The sequence below is a fragment of the Aethina tumida genome, chromosome 3, assembly GCF_024364675.1.
Source record: "Aethina tumida isolate Nest 87 chromosome 3, icAetTumi1.1, whole genome shotgun sequence".
NCBI classification, from domain to species: Eukaryota; Metazoa; Arthropoda; class Insecta; order Coleoptera; family Nitidulidae; genus Aethina; species Aethina tumida.
The window spans coordinates 10,558,235-10,585,804 of record NC_065437.1 but is presented as its reverse complement, the minus strand read 5'-3'; the positions used below and the strand labels follow the sequence as shown (position 1 = coordinate 10,585,804).

The following is a 27,570-nucleotide window of genomic DNA, read 5'->3' as shown; positions in this document are numbered from 1 at the left end:
AAATATGCCTTAGTTTATGTTAGGTTAGGTTAGGTTAGGTATTATTCTGCGTGAACGATTATTATCTATAATAAAACTATTTAAAATAGTTTTTGATTATGTGGCATAAATAATTAATAAAAAATAAAATTTCATTTCAGTTTCCTTAAAATTTCAAGAAACAAAAATATGAAATGTTACAGTTAGTAACAAACTAATTTATTTATTTGATACAATTTAGTGATTTCAATTACAATGTACACCTTTATTTTAAGAATTAATTACATCTATATTAAAAAGAGGTTAAGTATTATATTATCTAAATGACTATTTTTTATAATAAAAATATTTAACATAGATATTTAAAAAATAAATTAATTTCAATTTCCTCAAAATTCAGAGAAACAGAAATATGAAATAATACAAATAATAACAAACTTATTAATTTAAATGTTAAAATATCCCATATATCATAGGTTATGTTTAAATTAGGTTATGTTAGATTGGAACATTGTTTTTTGAATTATCTCAAATTAAATTATACTTTAAGTAACATAAATATTAAAAAATATGAAAATATCATTTCAGTTTCCCTAAATTCAAAGAAACACAAATATGAAATAAAATAATTGGTAACATACACATTTATTTACTTGGTACAATTAACGTTAATTCAATTAATAAATCTATATCAAAATGAACAACCTTAAAATTTCCCTTATAAGTTAAGTTACATTTAGTTAGTTAGGTTAGATTAGGTAAGGTTTTAAATTTGGTGTTTTTTTTTTTAATTTAATTTTGTATACATCAAATGAACAATTTTATAGTAATAAAGAATTTTATTTGGTTCCCTCAATGGATTCATCCCCCCTGAATGATTATTATGCAAAAAATTCTTAAGAAAAGGAACAAAAATACAAAATAAGACAACAATTTGTAACAAATTTTATTTTAATATTTAGATTATATTTTATTATTATTATTATTATTTGATAAATAACAGTACAAAAAATAAAACTGAACTATATGTTCTATTTAAATAGTACTAACTACTATTTGGCACAAGGGACTAAACCTCCAATAATAATCTTCCAATAATACCATTATTATATTTCTCCTTGTACTCCCAATCTGGTGTATGTACAAAATGATTGAATGGCCTCTTCGAATTACTCTTGAGTCGTTCACCATTCTAATTCATGGGGCTCGCCTCCAGGATAATTGCCAGTCAAACAAGCAGTACAATGTCCAACTTTGTGCGGATTCTTTGTCTTGATGTCAGACCTTACGGCCTTAATCAACCCCTCTACGCTCAAATAAGCCAAACTGTCGGCACCAACGTGCTTGGCCAGTTCGTTGGGATTCAATTTGTTGGCGATTAGTTCCTCTTTTGTCGGAATGTTTATGCCCATATAACATGGGTAGAGGAGTGGAGGGCTTGCCACTCTGATGTGTACTTCCTTAGCTCCCGCGTTTCGGAGAAGTTTAATGATTGGGCCAATTGTGTTGCCTCGAACAATCGAGTCGTCGATGAGAATCACCCTTTTGCCCTTTACGCTGCCAGACAACGCACCTAAAATCGTAACAAATGATTATTTTTCCATTTAATTGATGGAAGTCGTCGTTCTTACCGAATTTCTTTGCAATGCTGAGCTGTCTTAGCCTGTTGCTGGGTTGGATGAAGGATCGGCCAACGTATCTGTTCTTGCACAGCACTTCCGCAAAGGAAATACCACTCTGCAGAAACAAAGTTGGTCAGTACACTACTTTCCTAATAAAAACCACAATTTATCTACCTGTCTGGAGAAACCGTGGGCGGCAGCGTTTCCAGATTCCGGTACGGAGCTGACCAGATCCGCTTCGACGGGATGCTCGATGGCCAACTGCCTTCCGCATTGCATCCTCACGGCGTACACCATCTGTCCCTCGAAAATACTGTCGGCCCTGGCAAAGTAAACGTACTCGAAGATGCAGAAAGCCTGCGCCTTCTCTTCCGGCCTGGCCACTATGTCGATGGTGCGGATACCGTGTCTGGACATCTCGATGATCTCGCCCGGGAACACCTCGCGGACGTATTGGGCACCGATCGACAGGAAACCGCAGGATTCCGACGACACGACCCAACCTTCCGCCTCTCGACTGTCGTCACAGTCCCCATCAAGAGCTGAAACCGCATTTCATAGAGGTTCTCTACAGGATTTGGTGTTGGTAACTTACGTTCGTTTTGGGGTAAGATTTTTCCCAAGCACAAAGGCCTGTTGCCGTAAGGGTCCCGCACTGCGTATATTTTATTCTTCAACATTATAACTAGGGAATAACTTAAAGGTGCCAGTTGCATGAAGTGCCTTATTCTAGCCGGCCAGTCCGGACCGTTCAGTTCACCTTCCGGTGGGTTCAAGCAAAGGGCTTGAGTTATCAGTTCACTGTCTGAGTGGGTGGACAAACCAACTCCGTGTTGTAATACCTAGGGAGAAACAAATCAGCTACCAACTCAAAAATCCTCCTTTAGGCACATACCTGTCGTCTTAAACTATCACAATTAACCAGTTCTCCGTTGTGGGCAACTGCTAGTGCTCCGTGGGCGGTGTGCACCACGAACGGTTGACAGTTGACCTCTTCGGAGGCCGCACTGGTTGAGTATCTGGTGTGTCCTATGCCAATACTTCCTTTCAGCCTTTTGATCGCGTCGTCGTTGAAGATGTTGCTGATCATTCCCATACCTTTCACAATGTTGAAGTATTTCGAGCATTTTCCTTCGCTGGTTACAATACCGGCCGATTCTTGACCCCTTAAAAAAATCGTAAAGATTAATAAAATTGGGTCACGACCGTAAACGGGAAATTGATCGATAAACTAGAAATTAAATTGAATATTTAAAGGTCAAGAATACACATTAAATAATTTAAGATAGATATTTATCAAGTAACTCATAATTTAAGCAGCAATGATCTTGACGCTTCAATTGAAAAATATAAATAAAGCTCACGTGATTAATTTACAATAAAATAATTATTTTGTCAGTTATCCCCCAACAAATTGGGGTGCAAAAATGTTTCATTATGCACATAGGTTTTTATAATATAATAATAACATAATAATATGATAAAATAAAACTTAAATTGCACCTGAAACTGAATAATTTTTAAAAATGATCTCGCAGTGCCATCTCTCTGTTACAGTTTTACACACACGAGAAGGTAAAACAGAACTTTTCACTTGTTAATAAGTTCTATCTTATTTACAATTCATGATTTAAACTGACTTTTAAAATATTTATTCAATTTTATTTTCCCTTAAACGTCCTATACTGTTAATAAATAAATAATTATTACCAATTATTTTGTTTTTTGTGATTGTAAAGAAATTTTAAACTGGACATAATAAAAATTTTACTGATAAAATTCAAAGAGTTCATTTTATTTACAATAATTTAGGAATATTTTAATGAATAAACAAAATATCTTTTAAACCTACATTATCTGTTTATTTTTTTTAAATTTTTATTATTGTTACAATAAAAACTAATTTCCCATTTTACATTTGATAATAATAAGCACTGTCATTATTTATGACTCTGTTTTTCATACCACAATCATAAATATAATGCATTAACGGATTTACTGTCTTGTACTATTTTTCTATTTCTACTTATTAATTTCATTTCCGGTTTTGCCGGAAGTGACATCAACTTTGTTATTTTCAACGCAACACTATGTATATTTTAAATTATTGGTGGTTTTAGAGACAGTTTGGTCCATCCATCAACCTTTCAAAATTTTTGGAATAAAATTTTACAGTATTTGCCATTACATGTAGAATTTAATCATCCAAAAATATACACTGTTCTGTTCAAGAAAAGTTATAATTGCTAAAAAATTTCAATCCTAGTCTAATCTAATAAATAAGTTAGGTGAGTCACCCTGTAGACTAGTAAATCAATTCGCTAACATTTAATATAAATTTGGTTTTTGAGAGTTTTGAGAATGTTATATTACTAAAAATTTATAATTGCTAAAAAATTCAATCAGTTCCATTTTTCATAAACTTCTAATAAATAAGTTAGGTGAACCACTCTGTAGATCTGTCAATCAGTTTGCTGACATTTAATAACAATTTGTTTTTTGAGAGTATTGAATATGTTATATTGCTAAAAAGTTATATTTGCTAAAAAATTTAATCAGATCCATTTTTCATAAACTTCTAATAAATAAGTTAAGTGACTCACCCTGTAGATATGTCAATCAAATTGCTGGCATTTAATATCAATTTGTTTTTTGAGAGTATTGAGCGTGTCAAAAAATTATAATACCAGTTTGTATTGAAATTTGATAAAAAGTGAGTAATTTTGTATATCTATTGAGTATAAGTCTTATTATTCGACTGTTTTGGTCATGAATTAAATTAATAAGTTTACTATAGAATGATATAATATTTATGTATAAAAATTTGTTCTAAAATTGAATCTTTATGACTTGGTCAATCGTCAAAACAAAACAAGTATATCAGTGAGAATTTGAAATTTTTTACTTGACAGATCGGTTGAGTAACACATCCAGTGTGTTAATGTCCAAATTATTCAACTGATATATAATATCACACACGGCACCATTGAGCCAAAACTAATCGAGTATTTTTGTATTGAGTATTACCTGTGTTGCAACGCCACCAGCCCCCAACAAACGATCTGCGCTATCTCCAAATTGGTGGGCCACTCGCCGGTGCCGATCGCTCCGAAGACGCCGCACTCGTGCGTCAGTCCGGACGTGACGGCGCCGCGTCCTTTCCTGCGGCTCACGCCGATGCTCTCCATCGCACAAGCCAGGTCTTCCTCTTCCGTTTCATGGCTATACTTGCAGATTCTCTCGGCCATGGTACGTACTCCACTCGCAAACGATTATTTATTGGACGCTGCTGCAACAATAACATTCTTATAAGCGATTCGGCTGATAAAAATCCGTTGCTTAATAAAGCCGTGGACCCGCTGATAACCCGGGTGGATTGTTGCAAAATTAAGAAACTGTAAAAGCGTGTTACATCAGATGGTAACAGTGTCCGATAGTGGCACAGTTCGATCAATAATATTTATCTGGATGGTGGAGAATAAACAACACATGGTTCGGTGTTTGGAAACACCAACGTCATCACAATTAGAAATGGGGACAAATATATTTTTTATAATATTTTTAATATTGCTGCCTTTAAATGCATTAATTAATTAATTAATTACTGACTTTTTATAAAATTTTGCTGCGGGGTTAAAGATGTAACTCATATTGGCGTTTGCAAATATACATATATACATATAACATAATCGGTAAGTGCAATGACTTTATAAAGAAATATAAACAAATATAAAAATTCCAAAACCAAATCAAATTAGATCATAATTGTAGTCAATGATATTGTTATACTCATCAGGTATACAGAATCATTACATCACATTAAAATCAACTAATTTTATGACAAAAGACAAATGGTTCTTAAAAAGTGTATGTAACTTCTGATGAACAGTAATTTTATGTTTTTCTTACATCATACATAATTAAATTGACAACATAATTGGTAGTATTTCTAAGTGTAATATTTATGATATAAATAATATTAATTATACAATGTAATATTATATTTAAAAATAAATGATTTATAATGATTTGCACGTCCCATAAATATTTATGTAATAAAAATGTTTTAATTAGAAATGTCCCTACGAATAATTAGAATAAAGATAAGCAAAATAAATAAATATATATAAGCAAAAAATTATCATTGAAACTAATTACCTGTTAACAAATATAAATTCACACAGACTCGAATAAATCAACACTTTTTCCATAAACTAACAAACATTTATTTAAACTGGATGCGGACCGGCGGCGCGTTTTTATCGCATCACGTGATGCCCCCCGCCTTTATTTGAACAGAGAGTACTGACCAAGCTTACGAAATAAATGTTTTCTTTCATAATGGTCCGATAGTGGCCCTAAATAATTAACAATTTCGTGTGACGTATAAACAGAACAAATATGTTTACTGAGTTATTTTTCGTTCGCATTATCGTGATTTAAAAATAATTGGATTTTGAAATTGACGCCTGCGTACTAACATAATTTATACAATAAGTAGGTTGCCGAACGCACGCGGTACGGTTTTTAATTGTGCATTTATTCTGTTGTGTTCAGGCTGTTTTTTGTGCGATAATCAACCCCATTTTGCCGCCATGACCACGCAAGGTGATCATTTTTATTTTGTTTTAAGTTGCTTTATTCATGTTACGCGTTGGTAAACAATTTTGACAGTTCTACAGGTGGTTGTCTAATTGGACTTTTGTTTTTAATTCCTTTAAACGATTTATCAGTTATAATTGAAATAACTTAGTTTGTTTTTAATTTAAAATGATAACTTATGTCACAACTTGCAAATAACAAAAAGTGAATGGATTAGAAATAATAATTATTACTATTAGATGCTTATTGTTAATTAAACTAAGAAGACAAAATCAAGGACAGTTTTTATGTTAATTAAATATTAGCTAGGATTTTATTTTAATTTTATTCTAGTTGGAAAATATAAATTGGGCAAGCTCATCATCGAGGGCAAAACCAAACAAGTGTATGACATCCCATCTTCACCTGGCCACTGCATCTTGCTGAGCAAAGACAGAATAACCGCTGGAGATGGTGTTAAAGCCCACAACTTGGCCGGTAAAGCCGTCGTCTCCAACAAAACCACCACCAAAGTGTTTGAAATATTAAATTCAGTTGGTAATAAATTGTTTTTCTACTGTTAAGGAAATAATTATTAAATGCGTATTTGTAGGTATTAAGACCTCGTTCGTGGAGGTAGCCGCCGACAATGCGTTCGTGTCGAAGAAGTGCGAAATGATCCCGATCGAGTGGGTGACGCGCAGGTTGGCCACTGGTTCGTTCCTAAAGCGACATCCCGGCGTCGAGGAGGGTTATCGCTTCTATCCACCGAAGCACGAAACATTCTTCAAGGATGACGCAAACCACGACCCCCAATGGTCAGAGGAACAAATTATCTCCGCTAAGTTCAGGGTTAATGGTCTATTGATTGGTAAGTAGCAATGTTGCAATGTGTCTGCCAGTTTACGCGGGTTTTATTGGTGTGGAAACTCTCATTCTGTATCTCATAATTGGCAATCAAAATCTTCGTGAATATTTAACATTCAAAAGGCTAAGTTTAATTTTTAAAACTTGAAATATTACTACATCTTAAAGTTAATTTGAAGGGTAGAATAAAATTAAATTTAACTAACGTTATTAAAGAATACATTAAATTTTCGTCATCATCATTTTTGTTTCAAATTGGGGAAATTCTCCCACTCTGTTAGGAAGTCAATAACCCATAATATTTTTTTATTGCTTGTTTTTCAAAAGGGGATGTACAATTCCACTTTGATAGGCACGATTTACAAAACAATTCCATTATCTGAAATGATGCAATTTTAATGATAAGGGTTGACCCCCAAGGCTTTCAAATGTTTAATTATGGAAAATTGTTATTGGAATATTTTTGAATCAATATAATAATAGACTCATTACTTGCAATTTTAGAATTATTGTTAATATAATAAAACTGATTGATAAATGATAATCATATTAATATTGTTTACATTAACAAATGAAATATTATTACTCCATTACAAAAACTTTTTGTCTATTTGTTCAATTTTTGAGTTAATTTTTTTTCCAAAAATTTTGGTTTAACCAAAATGTCTCTGGAGCCACCAATTTTGATGCTGGAACACTCATTTTTGGCATACACGTTAATCAAGGATCAACCTATAAGGAGTCATTATTAGTACTCCCAAATTCTATACATTTGTTATTTTCAATGAAACACCTTGAATGTCTTGGCATATTAAAATTGAATATTAAAAATAAAAAACCTTTCAATTAGTATAAGCATTCCCTATATACAAAATGAAGAGTAACGCAGATTTTAGTATAAATGTAAAAATAAAGTTCATTTTGCTATGTGTATTGATGTAGTGTGCTACTGATGGCATTTGTTTGCTATTTGACAACAGTACATTACATTTTTGGCAAAACTGTTAAAGTATTTTTTTGTACAGATTGTAGAGTGTCATGAATAGCACTTGTTTTGTATCTGACAACATTACATTACTTTTTTGATAAAATCTCTGTTAATGTTCACTACATATATAGGGAATTTATACCAATTGAAAGTTGGTTTAATATTCAATTTAATAGTACAAAAATTTACATGGTGTTCCATTGAAAATACTAAAGTTATAGATTTTTTAAGATACATAAAGTTAACCATAAATAAAGAACACACTGCATAAAATTTTGAAGTATTAATAATGCCTCCTTAGAGGATGCTCCTTGGTTAACCTGTATACCAAAAGGTTTCAAAATTGGTGGCTTTAGAGACATATTAGATAATATATCAAACTGTCAACATTTTTGTAAAAAAATGAATAACTCAAAAACTGTTGGGTTTATGTCTATGCCAGGGTATAGTAATATTTTTTAATTTAAAAATACAAAAATATATTGACTTCCATTACTTCCCCCGAACCTAGAAATTTTGTTCGAAATTAATTAGAAAAAGTCAAATTATACTAGCGTTAATATTTTTTGCAGGACCAACTGAAGTGGACATAATGACAAGGACTTCAATTCTTGTGTTTGAAGTATTAGAAAAAGTATGGGCTACAAGGAACTGTGCACTGATTGACATGAAAATTGAATTTGGTGTAGACAGCAACGGTAATTCGTTTACATCAAACATCACAACGTTTCGTTATATTTTTCTTTTAATTTCAGGAGAAATCCTCGTGGCAGACGTGATCGACTCAGACAGTTGGAGATTGTGGCCGGCCGGCGACAAGAGACTGATGGTGGACAAGCAAGTGTACCGCAACCTAAGCAACGTCACCGACAAAGACTTGGACACAGTGAAACGTAACTTCGAATGGGTCGTCGACCAATTAGATCATCTGCTGCCGCCCAACGATAATCTCGTCGTAATCCTCATGGGCAGTCCCTCGGACGCGGAACACTGCAAAAACATTCAGAAACACCTGGAAAGTCTGGGCGTGAACACGGAGCTGCGCGTCACCTCCGCCCACAAGGGAACGGAAGAGACGCTGAAAATCGTCAGGTACTACGAGAGTCTTCCACTGAAGGTCGTCTTCATTGCAGTGGCGGGCAGGTCGAACGGCTTAGGTCCGGTGATCTCCGGAAATTCTCCGTTGCCGGTCATCAACTGTCCACCGGTCAAGAGCGACAACGTAGACAAAGATATCTGGTCGAGTTTAAACATTCCTTCCGGTTTGGGATGCAGCACTGTTGTGTATCCGGAAGCGGCGGCTTTGAATGCTGCACAGATCATTGGACTGTCGAATTACATCGTATGGAGCAGGCTGCGAGTCAAACAGCTGAATAATTATGTCACCTTGGCTCAGGCTGATAAGAAACTCAGAAATTGAATTTAATTTTAGGAGTTATATTTCACATTTTTAATACTGTTGTTTAATAAATATTTTTTATAATAGCTCTTTTTAATTAAAACGGATTCTAATAAGATTTTTTTTAATTAAGTAGAAAATCATGTAACTACAATCACAGAATTCGGCAACAAATGAGTTAGTTATGACTATTTTGTGGTGTTCCCAGCAAGTGCTTCGATTTCTTCAACAGTTTTTGGACATTTTCTGCTTAAAACGACTGGCCCACTCTCAGTTATTAAAACATCATCCTCGATTCTAATACCAATACCATGGAATTCTGACGGTATATTTTTATTTTTTGCTGTGATATAAATTCCTGTAACAATAAAAAAGAATATATTAATCATGTAATTGACAAATATAGTTATCAACGTCATTTGTAAAAGCGTGATGTGTTCACGCAAAAGACCGTTGTCACCGGATAATGTGAGCTAAGGATAACTAAGATTTTCAAATTGTTTATTTGTTATTAATTTAATTTTTAGACACCAAAAATAAAATTACTAAGTTCAGACGGTGACACTTTTGAAGTCAGCATTCGAGCAGTGATGAGCTGCCTAACTCTTAAAACAATGTTCGACACTTTAGGAACAGGCGAAGTCGAAGATGACATCCTGTCTTTATCTACCATTAACTCTGCCATTTTAAGCTTAGTTATAGAATACATCGAACATCACAAAGACGACTCGCCAACGGAAACAGACAAATACGATGATTTCGAAATGTCCCCTTGGGATGCAGAGTTTGTGTCAACAATTGACAAAGACACTTTTTTTAAGTTGATGATGGCCGCTAATTTTTTGGACATCCAAGGACTTCTCGACTTGCTCAGCAGAATTATAGCGGACAACATGGAATCCAAAACTGTTGAGGAAATCCGTAATGAGTACGACATTGAAAACGACTTATCAGATTCAGAAATTGAAAAAATGATAAATGAAAGTCAATGGACTGCTGAAGAATGATACTTTTTTATAACTAACTATATATTTTTCATTTTTACATTATTATTATTTATCATTTTTATTTTTTACAATTTCATAAACATTAAACTAGTTGTCTAAAATCACATCATTTCTTTTATGATTTATAAAAAAGAATAATATAACAACAAATAATAAAATCGTCGTGATGGAAATCATAAAAAATTAATGATAATTCTTATAATGATGTTTCATTGCAACAATTGAGATACAGATTAAATTTATTCTCGAGACGCCACGAATCAAAATGGAGAGGAAAATATATCAAATATTGAAAAGATTAATGAAATTATAATTTTTTATAACTAAATATATATTTTGAATATTAACGTGATATAAATATCATTTATACTTCACACAAATAATAAACATTAAATGACCATCACCCTCTAGTGGACTGAAATGACATTATTATGTGATTGATAATAAAGAAATTTATAATAAAATCGTCTTGGCGGACATTTGAAAATATTAATGGTCATTTTTAAAATGACATTTTTTTGCATCAATCAAAATGGAGGAAACAAAGAAGAGAAAAGTGACTTCTAAGGTAAACAGAAACAAAACAAATCACAATTTTCAATTTGCACATATTACAGTCGGAAATCATTAAATTGAGAAGCACTGGAGAAATTATAGAAATGAATGTCGACGCTGCAAAGTATTGCTCGACTCTGAAAGACATGATAGATAATCTAGGATTAGGAGAGGAAGATGATGAACCTCTGAGCGTGCCCATTAATACCGCAACTTTAAACAAGGTAAACACGAAGAACTGCTTAGTTTAATATTTAATTTAAGAAACTGATAACAGGTTATGGAGTGGGTAACATTTCATAAGGAAGATCCACCAAATCCGGAGAATTTGGAGGAGAATGGACCGAAAAAATCAGACGATATTTGCAAATGGGATGCAAATTTCGTATCCGAAATCGACGATGTCTTATTCTTTGATATGATGATGGCGGCCAATTATCTTAATATTAAAGACCTTATTGAGGTGCTTCTAAAAACTCTAGCAAACAATTTAAAGACTAGAAACGCAGCTCAAATTCGTGAAAAATACAATATACAAAACGATATAGGGGCTAGTGATGCTAAACGGTATTCAAAAGAAGTTGATTGGTTTTTCATTCCTTAAATTTTATTACATTTTGATTCAACTGTTTAATTGTATTAAAGTTAATTTTCACTATATCTTAATTATAATTCAACCTTAGCATCAGAAACTGAAAAGATAACGACTGAAAATCAATCGTGGCTTTTTAAATGATGTGTATTTATAATTAATTATATATTTATATTCTATATCATTTATACCTTTTACAAATTAATAAACGTTAAACGATCATTGCCATCAAGCGGTTTTTCATTCCTTAATTTTTGTAAGATTTGTATTTTTTACTCTTTAATTGTATTAATCTCACTATACATTAACTATAATTAAATTAAAGTATTTTTAATGATCACCATGCATGATTTTGTCAGCTCATTCTAATCAGCTTAACATCAAAAATTCAAAAGATGAAAACGGGAAATCAATAGTGGCCTGATAAATGATGATTTTTTATAATATATATTTTGGATATTTATTTTATGTAATACCATTTATACTTTTTACAAATTAATAAACATTAAACGATCACCACCATCTGGTGGTCTCAAATAACATTATTCCTCATACGGTTGATAAAAAAGGAATTTATAATAAAAGCTTCTTGGGTGAAAAAATCAAAAATTAACGGTATTTTTATAATGACATTTCTTTAGGGCAATCTAGATACAGGTTAATTTTGTTGGTAAGAAGACACGAATCAAAATGGAGGAAACAAAGAAGAGGAAAGAGCCTTCCAAGGTAAATAGAAACAAAACGAATCTCTAATTTTCAATTTGCACAAATTACAGTCGGAAATCGTCAAGCTGAAAAGCATAGAAGGAGAAATTATCGAAATGGATATCGATGCTGCAAAGTATTGCAAAACCCTAAACGAGATGATAGACAGTTTGGGATTAGGCGAGGAAGACGACGAACCCGTGCCCGTTCCCATTAACACTGCAACGTTAAACAAGGTAAACTCAACGAACTGCCAAGTTTCGTATTTAATTTATGAAAATGTTAACAGGTTATGGAGTGGGTAACATTTCACAAGGAAGACCCACCAACTCCGGAGAAGCTAGAGAAGGTTGGACCGAAAAAATCGGACGACATTTGCAAATGGGATGCAAATTTCGTATCGCAAATCGACCCCGTCATATTCTTTGACATGGTGATGGCGGCAAATTATCTGAATATTAAGGATCTTAGCGAGGTGCTACTCAAAGCTCTCGCAAACAATTTAAAGACTAAAAACCCTGCCCAAATTCGAGAAGAATTCAATATACAAAACGATATAGGGGCCAGTGACGCTAAGAAGTTTAATGAAGAAACTGCATGGTTTTTCAATTCTTAAATTCATTCCAAATTATTTTTTTACTTAATTGTATTAAGTTAATTTTTACTATGTTTTAATTATAATTAAACAAAATATTTTTAATATGTTCTAATTTAATAAAATATTTTTCAAAACTCACCTGGTTCTACAGTTATTACCATTCCAGGTTGAAGTTTAATACTTCTTGGAACTAATGGAGTATCATGCACATCCATTCCTAAATAATGGGAAACATGATGTGGACACAGTTGGTAAGCAGCCTTCATACAAAAATACATTATTGTCTTGTTCATTAAATTAAGTCATGTAATTACCCTCATTAATTGTTGCTCTGGAAGACCTTTAGGTAATAAATGGGCTCTTTGTAAATTTTGCCCGAGAACAAAGCACATTTTTTCAAACAAGACATCAAGAGATGGAAAATTGTGGCAGTATGCTATTAATTCTTTTTGTGCATCATACACAATTTCGTATATTTCTCTTTGATATTTGTTGAATGTTCCATTTATTGGCCATGTTCTGGTTATGTCACTTGCATAACCATGAAACTCACAACCTACAATTTCAAATTTCAAATTTGATATATGTGTATTACATATTTTTTTGACTGACCAGCATCCATGAGCACTAATTCATTAGATTGTACAATTTGATTATTGTTTATATAATGAATGGTTGTTGCTCTTTCTCCACCAGCCACAACAGGTGGATATGCTAGAAATTCGGCCCCCCTAACTCTTGATTCATAATCAACTTTGGCAAATAGGCTGCTCTCACAGCACCCTGTAAATTCAATTAATTAAATAATATATTTAATTTAATTATCAAATAAATTATTATCTTACCTGGAGTGGAAGTCTTAATTGTTTCTGAAATTGCCTCAGATGCAATATCACATGATTGTTGCATTAAATTTATTTCAGCTGGACTTTTAAACATTCGTAAGTCATGAATGAATTTAACTGGTGATAGGCAGTGTTTTCTAATCACTTCTTGCACTAATTTCTTTACCAGTCTGTGAGTATAATTTTGAACTGGGTTTATATCATCATACCTTAAATTTATATATATTAATATAATTTATTTAAATTTAACATAATTATTTATTTAAGTATTTTAAGTAAGAAGTTTTGAAAAACTAAAGAGGTTAAAAGTTTTAAAATGAGAATGCACTCACCATATAAAAACATTATTGCTATAATTTTTAAATGATTTAAAATAATTGTCGAGTTCACTTATGGGTAATCCAGCATCAACTCCAAAAAATTCTGGTGCATCCTCAGGATATGTTCTGGGTCCATCCCATAGTTCTGCATGTGAATCTTTGTCTCTTGTAAATAATATGGAGTTGACAGAAGTGAGATTTTGTTCCAATGATATTATTAGACAACAGTCTGGTTCCTGGCAACCAGTCAAGTAGAGGAATTCTGAATTTTGTCTGAAGACATATGGGATTTTGTCCGTCATGTATTGTTTTGTTGCTGCCGGAATTACCACCTGGAAAATATTGTTCTAAATCACAGATTATATTATTGTGGAGTCTTACAATATGCCTGCAATCAACAGAATTGTTTTTCTTAATGTGCTTAACTAATTTTTGAACGAATTTTTCTCTTCTAGTTTTATATTCAGTTTGGGTAATTAAGGGCGTCACTTCATCTTTTTTCATTAATTGAGGATGCGTGTAATGGGTGGGTTGACCAAAGGTTTTTTTAGGTAATGAATCACTAATACATTCAGTATTGGATACCATTCGTATGCTACATAATTTTCCTAATTTTGCTGAAATTTAGGTTTTCCCAATCGATTTTACATACATGTTATTCATTTTACCGAATTGTAATGAAGCAGTGGCACGTTTTGCTATATTCAACATGTTTATTTTTATGTAACAAAAATTTTGAAAATTAAAAAAGTTGAGGTTAAATGCTGTAATTCCGGGTGTATTGTAAGATGACGCCACAGCACAAACACATGTTTTTGTTGACATCTACCAAGAATTACTGATATAACATTCCCGTATCTGACGAGATCATAGACATAGAATGATCTATTGCATCAGATCATGTTTATCAACCAGTGTCACCAATTGGTGCTCTTTTTAAAATATTTACCTAAAAATTATGTTTAACATTATATATTATATTTATATATATTTAAATATAAAGTATTGAAATTAAAATCTTACATGTTTTGTTCTAAAAATGGTGTGTCAAAGAACTATAAGAATTAAAAGAAAATACGTGACCATCATTAGTGTAACAGCCGTAATAACGTATTTACTTCTATCTTACGTTAGTTTCGCAAAAAAGTCTGACTCACTTCAGCCACATCACAATCAACAAGATGATACTAAAAACAAAGAGATCATCAATAGATATATTTCATATACTGGTGACTACAAAACCATGCTACTAAAAGAAAAGCTTCAAAGATTGGAGAGGAAATTTAACAAAACAAGGTCCATCATTACAAACAGCAAACCCATGCTTAAACCCAATTACAATGTTCATGTATTTTATTATGCCTGGTACAAAAATCCGGAAACTGATGGCATTTATGCACACTGGAATCACAAGTACTTGGACAACTGGAAGAAGGAAGATACCCATGTGTATCCTACAGGGACACATCAACCACCAAATGACATAGGCTCAAACTATTATCCCCTATTAGGGTGTTACAGCTCGACAGATCCAGATATAATAGACAAACATGTAAGATATATAAAGGAGTCTGGTATTGGTGTAATTGTGCTTTCTTGGACACCCCCAAACTTCACAGACACGCCTACAGAAATGTTACCTGTTTTATTTGAGACTGCTTTAAAGCACAATGTGAAAATTTCATTGCACATTGAACCTTATGCTGGCAGAAACCCAATTAATATGCTACAATACTTAAAGGAGTTTCTTAAAATATATGGAAATCATCCAGCTCTGTACAAAATCAAGAAGCCAATGGGATATAAAATTTTACCTGTCATCTATATTTATGATTCATATTTAATTCCAGTCGCTGCTTGGAAAGAGATTTTTGGCTACAAGGGTAATTTGAGTGTTCGAGGTACTGAGCTAGACGCCATTTTTATTGGTTTACTGGTGGAACTGCAGCATAAAAGCCACATTAAGAAGTCAGGATTTGATGGTTTTTATACATACTTTGCAACAAATAGTTTTACTTATGGGAGTACATGGAAGAACTGGCCAGTCCTGTCCAAGTTTGCAGCTCAAAATGGTTTAATCTTTATTCCTTCTGTAGGTCCGGGTTATATTGACACTAAAGTAAGGGCTTGGAATTCGGCCAATACTAGACAGAGAGCACATGGACAATATTATGATGTTGCTTGGAGAAGTGCTTTAAATAATAATGCCAATTATGTCTCAATTACTAGTTTCAATGAGTGGCATGAAGGTACAATATTTTTCTAGTTAGAAATTCTTAATTTATAATGTTTTTTACTAGGTACTCAAATAGAACCAGCAATATCAAAAAGTGTAAAAGGCTACACATATTTAGATTATCAACCAGAAGGACCTTACTATTATCTAAACTTAACCAGGATGTGGGTTGAACAATTTGAAAAAAGTACCAATTAACTGTACAAATAAAATAAGCTGACTTTTTTTAACATGAAGTACTCTGTTACATTGGCTGTGATATTTTGTGTTTATACTTTATCACAAATAAAACATTTTGTTTAATAAATGTTTGTAAATCATAGTTTGTGGTATTAATAGAATATAGTACATTTAATGAATACTTGTTTTATGTGAATCTAGGAGGAATATATAGAAATATCATGAAACGTATAAAAATTACATTTTTTGTCTTTATTTTAGATTTAGGGCCATACATAATATGGACTACATCTGGAAATAAAGCAGTATTTTTTTAAATCATTTATTTTAATAAATAGTCTTACATTGCATATAAAAATAGCTTTAATGTTAACACTAACATTTAAAAATTAAATAAAACAAGTCAACTTAAGACAAGAAATTTCATTATGTCCATTTTTGAACACACATCAAACAAAAATGTTGCACATATAATACATATTTAATACAATTCTGTGAATATCACAAGATAAAATCAATGATGTATCAAAAATAAGTTATTTTCTTTTTTGATAATTATAGCACCTATAACAGTATTTACTTGATTATTAAAAATCCGTGCACATTTGCAATGAATTTTTCAAAGTTTTCTTTAAACTTAGTTTTCATTTGTCGTTCACAGTTCATTACAATGTTAATTGTCAAGTTATTAAAAGCAGTTGCCAGTCTGTTGGCAATAAGTGAATCAGCCTGCATATGTATTAAACCATTTACCAACATTTCATACTCTCCTTGGAAACTGCACATCAGTTCATAAATAATTACACCAGCATGGGACATAAGATCAGCGCATATTTGATTCGAAAGCGCTAAATCTAATATTAATTTCAAAAACACTTTTATTGCCTCGCCAAACTCGGTATTGGCTAGTTTTTGTTTGAATACATGCAATGCCAGACCTTCAAGGAACTCTAAACAATGTTGACAAGTGTCTTGCCCAAAAGAGGTAAGACCCAACTCAATGGACTGTAGTAAAGTGGTTCGCATGTTCTGTGGGAGAGCAACTATCTTCTCTGGAAATATGTCATTTATTAATACAAGTAGCCTGTAATACTGCGCACACAAGGCTGGATACTTCAACAGGTCCATTGTCATCAGAGGCATCAGGAAATTCAGACCCATCAACGCAACATCTGAGGCGCACATCATTGTGTCTTCGTATTCGTTAATACTGTATAGATCTAGGCAGTCTTTTGACAATGTATAGGTCAACAGGTCCAGTAACAGAGATAAATCTTGTAAGCTGTTCTCTTCTGCGCATGTTTCGGACGTGAAACGATTTACATTACACTTGGAATAATGCTGAACAATTTGCAGGGTACAGTCATATAACGTTTTCGTTTCGCCAGGGCTCAAATAAACCAGCATATTCTTAGCACTTTCACAAAACAACTCTAATATTAATTGTACAATTAACTGATAGTTGCTGTATACTCTAATGAACACAGGTATCTCCATCAACATTGGCCCTAAGACCTAGAAGGAAATATTATAATTATGAAGCGTTAATGTCAGTAGTTTTTTCAAAGTTTATTTATTTACCTGCATAACGATTTCAACAGTTTCTCTCTTGACACCTAACACAATTCCAGTCATTAACTCCAAAATATCAATAAACTCTTTCTGAACATCTTCGTTGTGATAAATGCGTTGAAGATTTTCCTTTTGCAGGAACCCTTTTAGTTTGTTCTGAACAGGAGTGATAATTACGTCGCAGTAATTGATTTTTTCCTGCTGATTAATTATGGTGGCTCCAGCCCATACTAGACCTTTCATAACGTTCTTCAAAATACCCGGTGGTAAAGATGCAATACGCAATTCCTGTTGCCAACGGATTAGGTTTCGCATTCCTTCCGATTTTCCAGCTCCACTGTTAATTTTAATATTAGAATAAGTTAAAATCATTATTGAATTGTATTACCTTTCTTTCACAGAAACTATTACGCAAAACAAGTCTGCGGCATCTCTCATTAATATCGGTTCAGATTCGTAAAAATAAAGGTTTGATAAAACCTTAGAGATCAACATATTAAAAAATACCATAGTATACTTGTTGTCAGACTCAAATATCTCCTGTAAAATGGGGCTGCCCTGCAATATTGAACATAATTAATATGGTTTTTGCTGACATTGTGTAAAGTACTTACTCCTCCAGAATATTTAACGTTTTTGGGATGCAGATAACTGATACACCAGCTCTTAAAAAACCACATTAACGTGGACGCCAATTCCGGGCTCATAAAGTGACCCAAATTATTGGTTATAGCATACTCCTCAATGTTTGAAAGCTTCATCACAAGAAATATAATCCTGAAATTCAACGTTGTGAAACAACTAATTAATAGTTTTTGAACTGTAAGTACCTAAACACCGAGTCACACTTGTCGAAATCGTCGGGCGCCGTGCCGGATTTCGCTTCGATGGCCGCGAGGGTGTGAAAGGTAGCCTCCTTGGTGGTCTTACCAATCTGGTACTCGTGGGCCGAATGTGCGACAATCTCGGACGGCATCTGAGGATATTCGCCTTGGGTGTCCACGCACAACGTATGGCCGGCAACGAGCAGCGCCCAGTGCAGATCTTCGAATAGGTTATTCAGGGCGGTGGCCTCTGCAATAGTCATCGGTCGGCTTTGCATCGCTTGCACGTGATTCACCAACTTATTCGTTGTGGTCTGCAACAAACTAATAAGGGATTTATACATAGTAATGAAAACTAGTTAATGAACTAACTTGCAGATGACCGTCAGAGAGTGATCCGGCACACTTCGGGCAATCTGACCGAGAATTTGCAGTTGGTCGCGATAGCGGATGCGGTCGTTGTCCTCACCCTCCTCGATGTCTGCGTCGTCGCAGTACGGACGGCGCGCCCCGTCTGGTGGTGACAAGTGCATCTGTACGTACTTGTTGAATATGGTGATTGCACAAGGGCCGCCGGTACCCCACCGATGCAGCAGGTTGTCCCACGAGCTCAAGATGGTAGTGAAAGCGTCCGTGAAAAATTTTTCATCGTCTCCCTCCTGCAATAGATGGCAATCAAACCGGTAGTTCGATTAAAAAAACACTTACCGCATCCTCTTTACAAGCTTCTTCTAAAAATGTACACGTTAAACGTGTGAATTCGTCGTAAGCAGTGTCAGATATTTCTTTGGGCAACTTAGACATTTCGTTATCCCCGTAATAGTTCAATTTGTAAACGATGTTGGCCATTCCCAACGATTCTTTTTTACGAATCGTTACACTGCAAAGACAAGCAACAAAATCAAATTAATCTTAAATTGTAGTTCACTTACTTAGACAGCAATTTCAAAAAATTGACCAGAAAATTCTGCAAATATTTGACGGCGTCGTTGTCGCAGGACACAACAGGTCCACTGAGCGTAGACAACTGGACGAGACAAGCGAGTGCGTGATGGGAGAGCTCATCGATGTCACGCACCTTCCAAAACACCTGGAACATTAATGGCAGCAAGTCGGGATTGAAGATAACGTCCGCCCAATGTTTTTCCAGTTTTAGATGTGGCGGTTGCTCGGACTGCAGTACTCGCTCGTAAAGGCTGACGATACGTTTCGGGAACCCACGGGAAATGAAGCCCCATTGAAGCACGGTTTCAGTGATTATTAACACCTATATAAGAGGGTAAAATTGATAAAAAATTTAAAAAATGTTGGCAATATATATACCTGATTTGTTAGCTGTTCTACATTATTGGGATATGGAGGATTGGCTTTCACCACCTCAGATAAGAGATACACACAAAACTGAAAAATCCTTTTCAGATCTTGGGCTTCAAACTCTTTTTTTGCCTTCATATGAACCTCAAAAGGGAGCCCAACATCAGTAGAATTCAGAGTAATTGAGTATTCTTGAAGGAGATTTCTTATTAAACTGCAGCCCAGCATTTTCTAAAATAAAAATTTAAACATTTTATTGATTAATTTTAATATATTTATTTACCTTATCTTGATCAGCATTAACAATGAGATTTTCAATGTCTTGTAGTACTGAGCTTCTACATCTGCCACCATCATCAACACTGTATCTCTTCACTATGATGGCTATGGTTTGCAAAATTCGATTTTGTACAAATGCAGGAACACTTCTATTAGTAATATATTGAAATAAGTATTGTCTCAATGAGGCTTTATCCTCTTCCATTAAAAAGGACCATTCTCTGATAATGGCACCACGAATTACTTCTGCAGCTTCAAAAAGCACATATTCATTTTGAGATTTCTCTAAAATTTCTCGGCAAATTGCGTAGGGTGATTTCGTTTTTCTGAAATTCAAAAATATGGTTTCCGCTGCGTGTCTCTGCTCATTATTTACCAGATTTGGGGGTGCCTAAATATAAATCATGAGTAAACAATTTTAGAAAAGAATTCAATGACTTACCAGTATGACACCGGCTGCAGATTCCAGCTGAGCAATTAGTTCGGAACTCATTTTTACCTCCGTTTTAAACAATTACATTCGAATTGTTATTTTTTAAATTCGTGTACAATGAAAACGATTGTGATTAAAAAATGCAAGGTTATGAAAGATAGACGCAGGTTCACCAACTACATAATTTAAATCTATTTATATTTGAAAATTTAATATATTAATGAGGTTTTATTCTATTTTCAAAGAACACAATTAACACAACACAAAAACAAGATTAATAAAACATATATAGAAGCAGTATTTTTGATTTACTTTTAACTAGATAAACTGTTTAGTAATTTCTTTTGCTAGTACTTTAGATTCAACTCATGCAAATTCTTCATTCTTTAATCAATTTTACTTTAAATTTGGTTTATGAAAACTTAAAATCATTAATTATTCTGTCGTCTTCCTGATGTTTAAAATACATTTACAGTTTAAATTTCCCGCTGGTTTAAATTAAAATGTATAGTACATTCAACTTAATATAAACTCTGTTCGATTTTCCGCAAATTCGTTAAATTAAATTCATAAATTGGCTAGGTTTATGGTTCAATGTTGTTGATCTTCAATAATTTTCTTTAACTTCCGATAATTTTATAAGTTTTGAATTTCAAAAGATATTGAACGAGGTATACATTTGTGACTTGTAACTTATAACGTCGTCCTTGAAATTACACAACTCATTGTTTTCCGTCGGCGTTATTGCATTACAGTTCAGTTGTGTGTCTAATCAGTGACAAGTCAAAAAGGTGAAGCATCGAATATGCCGAAAAAAGCAGTTTGCGTTTTGAACGGCGAAATCGTTAAGGGAACCCTTTGGTTCTCCCAACAGGTAAGCACATATCCCGTCTAAATTTAAACCCGGCTAATTGTAAATTATTAGGATTCGTCAAGCCCGGTTGAAGTAACCGGCGAAGTGACCGGTTTGGGCAAAGGTCTTCACGGCTTCCATGTTCACGAATTCGGCGACAACACCAACGGCTGCATCTCCGCCGGGGCACATTTCAACCCCCACAACAAGGATCATGCCGGTCCTTGCGACGAAAGCCGTCATGTAGGCGATTTGGGCAACATTGAAGCTGGAGATAATGGCGTTGCCAAAGTCAACATTGTCGACAAGGTTATTTCTTTGGATGGGGACCACAACATCATTGGTCGCACTCTGGTTGTCCATGCTGATCCTGATGATTTGGGCAAAGGCGGACATGAATTGAGCAAGTCCACCGGTAATGCTGGCGCCAGGGTTGCCTGTGGTGTTATTGGATTGGCAAAAATTTAAAATATTCATTCCAAAGTTTTTCCGTTGTTTTTTATATTTACTTTGTTAGTACTCTTGGATCCTTATGAACAATAAAAATAAAATTTAATGTTGCAATATGTTAGTTTAATTGTAGGACAAAAATATGCAGGGTGTAAGTGGGCCTATAGTATATATATACTATACACTATTTTAGTTAATCGTCGTTATTTAACAAATATATAATACTTAAATTGATAAGTTTTTCATTAACATAAATAAAAATAGATATGAAATAAGTATCTACAAATATAAAACATGCATTAAGTTTTGAACTATAGTCAAAGTTTAATTTTTAATTATTCAACCACTTTTACATGAAAGTGGTCTGTGAACACCTATTGTATAATTTCAACTTGCTTGAATTCTAGAAGTTTCTAGAATTGTATTCTAAATTATTGTTCACAATATCTGAACCAATTAATAAAACTCTACATTGAAATTTATTTGATGATTATTAAAACGAATGATAATTAATCGTTTTAGTAAAAATTTAATATTATTTAGACATTGATTCATTCACTCATATAAGCTTTGACCTGACCTTCATGTAGTGAGCATCTAGAATTTTTATAAAGTAATTACTTTACTTATTATTACATGATAAACTAATATAAATAGTACTAAAAAATTTAACAAATTGACAAGTCCAAGATGCATTGCAAACAATTGCTTGATTATAAATAATAAACTGATTGTTTAGACAACTTTATTATAATACAATATATAATAAAATAGGATGAAAAACAATACAACTACAAAAATACCATATAAAAATCTCCATAATTTGTCACATTACCATAATCTGAACTAATAACTTAGTTTTTATGTTAAAAATAAATATATAAACATATATATATATATATAAATCTATATATATCTTTAATCCACAATTTCAGTAATCACCACTGATGATTTGTAAGGTAAAGCTCTTTGACGATAGTTTCGAGCATGTAATCGAGGGTACACAGGCTGATATAATTGCTTTGGCTGATTCTTTGCACCTCCTTGCACTAAATTAGCTATTGACATCACAGTTGTATTTGTAACATTACCTGCAACCTTAATAGTGGCCACCAAAACTGGCGTTACAGCTTTTATCAGATCTGAGAGTGCTTTGATTAATTTCAGTAAATAATCCATTAAATATTTCACTATATGAATAGTACCAGTAACAATAGCAGCTGATAAAAGGCATAAAAATATAACAGTGTCTTTTATATTACTTAGTGTACATGTATGATAAGCAAAATATTTGGTATGAACCTTTACACTATCCCATAGACTCCTAAAATACTCCTGGACATTAAAGTCTTCAATGCTGCTTGAACTTTCACCTGTTTGAATAGATGTCACTTTAAAAGGCCTAATAATCTCCAATTTCAGTCGAAATTCTTTATTCAACAATTCGACACTTTTCACTTTAAACCAGTAATCACCCAGAATGTTCTCCTGCAAATCCACCCACAGAGAATATCCAGCTGGCGCTCCGATCATGTTGGGACTCGTAATACCAATCCATCTCTTTGGTGTAATGGACTCGACTTTCTTTTTCACTGCTATTAAATTTTCAATGAAGTCAGTTTCGTTGGAATTAATTTTTATGACATCCCTATAATCTCCAAGTGGTTGGACAAATCGTTTCTCCTGAAACGTACCAACAAAAAGTGACGTTTTCAACATACGTTTTGCGAAAGTTTTCACTTCCTTTACAAATAATTCTTCAATGTCCGACTGTTCACTGTTTTCGCTATATGAGTTCACTTTTTTCGTCATAGTCGTCGGTCTAGGTGTTGACTACTGAAGAGTTAAATCTGTTGACTCAGTATTGTAGACATTTAGGGATTTCACTGGGACATACTGTCAATTTAATAGTTTGTTATTAATAAATTTATTTGAAGGTTATGTATATGTCATTTGAACTATTATGCTTATGGCAGATTAAAACGACCGTTTTATTTGTAATAATCATTGTTTTACTCAATCAGTTAATTTAATATTGAGTAAACTAATTATAAAATTTGAAAAACAAATAATTTTAATTAATTTAAAATATAAATAAATATATAGGTGGCGCAGTAAACACAACATAATTTTGATTTGCCGTGTTGATTTAATATTCCTTCTGGAGGAATTTATTAATTTAATACTTGTATAATTCGCCGTAAACAAAATTAAATTATATATCTGTTGCTATGGGAAAACATTTGAGTTTAAAGTTTGATTCTAAATCGAATGGCCAATTTTATAACCTATAACGTCAACAGTCACTAAATATCAAAACAAACGGGTATCATTCATTAACAACACATCGACAATTTAAACGCTTTGACAAAAGCTTGACAAATCAAAAGGATGACTATAGGCAACGCGAAAGCTTTGTACGGAAAAAAGTCGGTAAATCAAAATAATTTATCACATTTTATAATTAAATTCTTTTAGGAAAGATCCCACATATCCGCCGCAAGGTGTAAGATGCCAAAAGTGCCTTGAATACGGACACTGGTCCTACGAATGCAAGGGCAAACGAAAGTATGTTCACAGATCTTCAAGGACTCAAACATTGAAAAAACGCCTTAAAGTAATTGAAAATGGACAGCAATCGTCCACTGGCAAAGTCGGAGCGGTTAAGCAGAAGGTAAAAAGAACAGAGGATTCAAATAGTAGCAGCAGCAGCAGCAGTAGCAGCAGCAGCAGCAGTGGCAGCGAATCCAGTTCATCTGATTCTGAGTCCAGCAGTGACTCCAGCTCAGACAGTTCCTCATCCAGTGACAGCAGCTCAGAATCAAGTGTGTCTGACAAGGATTGTTAGTTAGGGTTTCTTACAATAAATTTATTTTCTAATTTTGTATTGGTTGTTTTATTAAAATATTTAAGGCAGAGAGATTAATTGATAATGGGAATTTTTGTGACAACTTGCAATTGCACATTGATCCTAAATATATTGATATACTAAAACATTTTTAAAATAATTTAGTCATCTGTGATAGAAGAAATTATAACATTTGAGAATTATATGTTTGAAAAAATTGTGATTTTAATATTCATAAATACTGCAAGTTAATTAATATACTTCTCATAAAAATAAAACAATTATGAATTAAATAATAAAACATATATTATATAAACTTAGTACATACACATTTTTATGTTTAAAATAATATGTAACATATTTTTCAACACAAAAATAAATTAAAAATCACGAAAACTATGTATAAATAAAATATTACTTGTCTTATAAAAAGTTTTACATGCTATGGAGACTGTATAAAATTTAACATTCACTGGTATCTTCAAAGTCTGAAACCTTGGGCAAAACCAGATTTTTCCTTAATGTTGACATACTGTATGGGGTCATCACGAAATTTTTGTGCTTCATTTGTGTTACACAATCAACAGTTGACGTACAAATTTCCAAAAAATTCTTCCTGTGACCAAAGCGTTTTATTCTATCGCACAATGCCTGTATAAACCAGGTGCCATGCTGCTTGTCGCGAATGGCGGCGTATCCCGGAACGGTAGCCCAAAATGTTAACATATCAACAGTATCTGGCACAAGGTCTCCTCCACCATCAGTAGTTAATTCATCACAAGAATCCTCATCATTTGGGTTAATTGTTTGTATATCTTTACCCTGGCAAGACTGGAGTATCAGCACCTTTGGTTTATGTTTTAAATTCTTCTTATTTTTCTTGGACATTAATGATTGTATGTCTGAAACTTTTATTTTGCAGCTATTTGAACCATATACCAAGTTTTTGTCACCATGAGACAAAATACAGATAAATAAACTACATTCAACTGTAATACCCATGATTACCTGAAAATTGGAAACATATCAAAATTTTAAGAGTATACTACAATATAATCTAAACATTTTTATAAATATAGTGGAATAAATAGGTAAAAAAGATTAAATATATACATTTACATAAATGTATTCACAGATTCAAACCCAAGAAACTAAATTATCAACAATATCATAAATCATATACTCACTTTTTCAATTTCTTCAAGCATTAGCTCATGATCACAGTTCTCTTTAATAATAACTTTAAATCCAAAAAATTTAAATGTTTCTTCCAATGTATCTCGATCCACATCTGTGCCATGCCGATTCTCAAGTGGCTCCTTAGACAACAGATCATGATGTCTTTTTTCAAATTCTCGATAAAAGCTAAACTGATTAATAATTAAAACAACACCTGGGTTGTCTTTGTCAATAAAATATGTATCAGATGATATAAAACTATCTAAATTGTCATGTCTCATACTTGCACCTGCACTGCTTTCTGAACTTATACTATTTTGTCTAGCATTATCCCAAGTTTTTTTACTTCTGGTTATCTCCTGCGGTACAGACTTATTCACATTAACAACTGATTTATTCATATCCTCTATGTTGTTAATTATTTCTTCATTAACTGGTTTAATAATAGCTTTAAGTTTTTCACATAAATGAATTAAATCCATGGATTTCAGATGTTTTAACAAATTTCCAAAATCATACCCACAAACTTCCCAATGTAGGAGATACCATTCTAAATAACAATCAGAAGCTGTGAAATCCTTGAATTTCATGTTTTTAGTTTGGAAATCTAATTTAACTTTGTTTATTAACTGTGTTGTTTCACTTTTATTTAAATTCTCTGCTAAATAGTACAGGGCCTTCCTTTTCCTTAATAAATATGTAGTCACAACAAGTTGTCGTGGCAGGAACTCCTGTATCAATGACTCCTTATTATAATTCAGTTGATGTAGTATCTGATAATTTTGAATTATACATAAAGCTTCCAATAGCTTTTTAGACCAGTTTACATCATTGTACGTCCAGGCTTTGAAAGCTTCACATAAACTTCTATTTTCTTGTTCTAATATGCTAAGCGGATCATTGCAAACCAAATACAAAACGCCAATCAAATCTTTCTTATCTAAATTATGCGTTATTACTGCTAGATCACTTGATTTCATTTCAGATCTTATGATCCCGACATCATTCACGGCGGCATCAACTGTTAAATTTTCTTCCGAATTTGAAAGTTCTTCCGAACTTGAAAGATCTTCCGATATCTCCATGTTACTAAACATTTCACGTATGTAGGAAAATGCTCTATTCTAAAATGTTTGGTTAAAATTTTCGGAGAACGATCTATCTCTCTTAAACTTACCAACATAATGAAGCTTTTTTACATTATAAACTGTTACGTAAAAACCAGAAAAACTGACCTCACGGCGAGCACAGAACTAGGGGATTTACTCCATCAACCACCCAAAATCACAACATTCTCACCAGAGATGTCTCTTACGCTCGGGTCGTCGAATTGCGTATATTGTA

General features: G+C 33.1%; 12 protein-coding genes across 15 annotated transcripts; 7 read left to right on the top strand and 5 right to left on the bottom strand.

The window, feature by feature from the left end:
* Positions 1–908: 908 nt before the first annotated feature.
* Positions 909–5,896, bottom strand: LOC109598513 (amidophosphoribosyltransferase-like). 2 transcript variants are annotated; one of them, XM_020014423.2, is made up of 7 exons: positions 5,760–5,896; positions 4,629–4,890; positions 2,497–2,767; positions 2,197–2,443; positions 1,776–2,143; positions 1,611–1,716; positions 909–1,552 (listed from the first exon to the last, which is right to left on the bottom strand). In XM_020014423.2, the coding sequence occupies exons 2-7, from the start codon at positions 4,847–4,849 to the stop codon at positions 1,164–1,166; spliced, it is 1,602 nt and encodes a 533-aa protein (XP_019869982.2). In that variant the 5' UTR covers positions 4,850–4,890; positions 5,760–5,896; the 3' UTR covers positions 909–1,163. The 2 variants fall into 2 exon arrangements, with proteins under 2 accessions (XP_019869982.2, XP_049821358.1); XM_049965401.1 differs by having other exon boundaries at positions 4,629–4,887; positions 5,760–5,865.
* A 187-nt stretch (positions 5,897–6,083) lies between these two features.
* LOC109598511 (bifunctional phosphoribosylaminoimidazole carboxylase/phosphoribosylaminoimidazole succinocarboxamide synthetase) lies at positions 6,084–9,522 on the top strand. Its single transcript, XM_020014421.2, has 5 exons — positions 6,084–6,209; positions 6,537–6,740; positions 6,796–7,053; positions 8,610–8,735; positions 8,793–9,522. Exons 1-5 carry the CDS (start codon positions 6,197–6,199, stop codon positions 9,455–9,457), a joined length of 1,266 nt encoding a protein of 421 aa, XP_019869980.2. The 5' UTR covers positions 6,084–6,196; the 3' UTR covers positions 9,458–9,522.
* A 21-nt stretch (positions 9,523–9,543) lies between these two features.
* LOC109598510 (xaa-Pro aminopeptidase 3) lies at positions 9,544–15,023 on the bottom strand. Of its 2 annotated transcripts, XM_020014420.2 has the most exons (8): positions 14,727–15,023; positions 14,440–14,675; positions 14,071–14,390; positions 13,739–13,947; positions 13,506–13,676; positions 13,208–13,449; positions 13,033–13,153; positions 9,544–9,794 (listed from the first exon to the last, which is right to left on the bottom strand). In XM_020014420.2, exons 1-8 carry the CDS (start codon positions 14,881–14,883, stop codon positions 9,625–9,627), a joined length of 1,626 nt encoding a protein of 541 aa, XP_019869979.2. In that variant the 5' UTR covers positions 14,884–15,023; the 3' UTR covers positions 9,544–9,624. The 2 variants fall into 2 exon arrangements, with proteins under 2 accessions (XP_019869979.2, XP_049821354.1); XM_049965397.1 differs by having other exon boundaries at positions 14,440–14,811.
* Positions 9,854–10,547, top strand: LOC126265052 (S-phase kinase-associated protein 1-like). Its single transcript, XM_049965400.1, has 2 exons — positions 9,854–9,904; positions 9,964–10,547. The coding sequence occupies exons 1-2, from the start codon at positions 9,869–9,871 to the stop codon at positions 10,441–10,443; spliced, it is 516 nt and encodes a 171-aa protein (XP_049821357.1). The 5' UTR covers positions 9,854–9,868; the 3' UTR covers positions 10,444–10,547.
* On the top strand, positions 10,895–11,675 carry LOC109598512 (S-phase kinase-associated protein 1). Of its 2 annotated transcripts, none has more exons than XM_049965399.1 (3): positions 10,895–11,011; positions 11,061–11,222; positions 11,276–11,675. In XM_049965399.1, exons 1-3 carry the CDS (start codon positions 10,976–10,978, stop codon positions 11,600–11,602), a joined length of 525 nt encoding a protein of 174 aa, XP_049821356.1. In that variant the 5' UTR covers positions 10,895–10,975; the 3' UTR covers positions 11,603–11,675. The 2 variants fall into 2 exon arrangements, with proteins under 2 accessions (XP_049821356.1, XP_019869981.2); XM_020014422.2 differs by having other exon boundaries at positions 10,943–10,999.
* LOC126265051 (S-phase kinase-associated protein 1-like) lies at positions 12,244–13,025 on the top strand. The gene is made up of 3 exons (XM_049965398.1): positions 12,244–12,316; positions 12,367–12,531; positions 12,585–13,025. The coding sequence occupies exons 1-3, from the start codon at positions 12,281–12,283 to the stop codon at positions 12,909–12,911; spliced, it is 528 nt and encodes a 175-aa protein (XP_049821355.1). The 5' UTR covers positions 12,244–12,280; the 3' UTR covers positions 12,912–13,025.
* Positions 15,024–15,025: 2 nt separating the features above from the next.
* On the top strand, positions 15,026–16,616 carry LOC109598528 (glycoprotein endo-alpha-1,2-mannosidase). Its single transcript, XM_020014441.2, has 2 exons — positions 15,026–16,307; positions 16,359–16,616. The coding sequence occupies exons 1-2, from the start codon at positions 15,098–15,100 to the stop codon at positions 16,490–16,492; spliced, it is 1,344 nt and encodes a 447-aa protein (XP_019870000.1). The 5' UTR covers positions 15,026–15,097; the 3' UTR covers positions 16,493–16,616.
* Positions 16,617–16,754: 138 nt separating this feature from the next.
* On the bottom strand, positions 16,755–21,046 carry LOC109598527 (exportin-4). The gene is made up of 11 exons (XM_020014440.2): positions 20,906–21,046; positions 20,468–20,854; positions 20,194–20,415; positions 19,803–20,137; positions 19,579–19,750; positions 19,243–19,529; positions 18,877–19,194; positions 18,661–18,823; positions 18,435–18,604; positions 18,056–18,383; positions 16,755–17,989 (listed from the first exon to the last, which is right to left on the bottom strand). Exons 1-11 carry the CDS (start codon positions 20,954–20,956, stop codon positions 17,051–17,053), a joined length of 3,372 nt encoding a protein of 1,123 aa, XP_019869999.1. The 5' UTR covers positions 20,957–21,046; the 3' UTR covers positions 16,755–17,050.
* Positions 21,047–21,621: 575 nt separating this feature from the next.
* On the top strand, positions 21,622–22,313 carry LOC109598486 (superoxide dismutase [Cu-Zn]). Its single transcript, XM_020014397.2, has 2 exons — positions 21,622–21,770; positions 21,822–22,313. The coding sequence occupies exons 1-2, from the start codon at positions 21,702–21,704 to the stop codon at positions 22,215–22,217; spliced, it is 465 nt and encodes a 154-aa protein (XP_019869956.1). The 5' UTR covers positions 21,622–21,701; the 3' UTR covers positions 22,218–22,313.
* Positions 22,314–22,930: 617 nt separating this feature from the next.
* LOC109598499 (uncharacterized) lies at positions 22,931–24,150 on the bottom strand. The gene has a single exon (XM_049964248.1). It carries the CDS (start codon positions 24,009–24,011, stop codon positions 23,118–23,120), a length of 894 nt encoding a protein of 297 aa, XP_049820205.1. The 5' UTR covers positions 24,012–24,150; the 3' UTR covers positions 22,931–23,117.
* Positions 24,151–24,331: 181 nt separating this feature from the next.
* LOC109598505 (zinc finger CCHC domain-containing protein 10) lies at positions 24,332–25,084 on the top strand. The gene is made up of 2 exons (XM_020014415.2): positions 24,332–24,628; positions 24,678–25,084. The coding sequence occupies exons 1-2, from the start codon at positions 24,591–24,593 to the stop codon at positions 25,045–25,047; spliced, it is 408 nt and encodes a 135-aa protein (XP_019869974.1). The 5' UTR covers positions 24,332–24,590; the 3' UTR covers positions 25,048–25,084.
* A 251-nt stretch (positions 25,085–25,335) lies between these two features.
* On the bottom strand, positions 25,336–27,527 carry LOC109598530 (caspase-8). Its single transcript, XM_020014443.2, has 3 exons — positions 27,404–27,527; positions 26,235–27,350; positions 25,336–26,055 (listed from the first exon to the last, which is right to left on the bottom strand). Exons 1-3 carry the CDS (start codon positions 27,407–27,409, stop codon positions 25,510–25,512), a joined length of 1,668 nt encoding a protein of 555 aa, XP_019870002.2. The 5' UTR covers positions 27,410–27,527; the 3' UTR covers positions 25,336–25,509.
* Between the last annotated feature and the right edge of the window lie 43 nt (positions 27,528–27,570).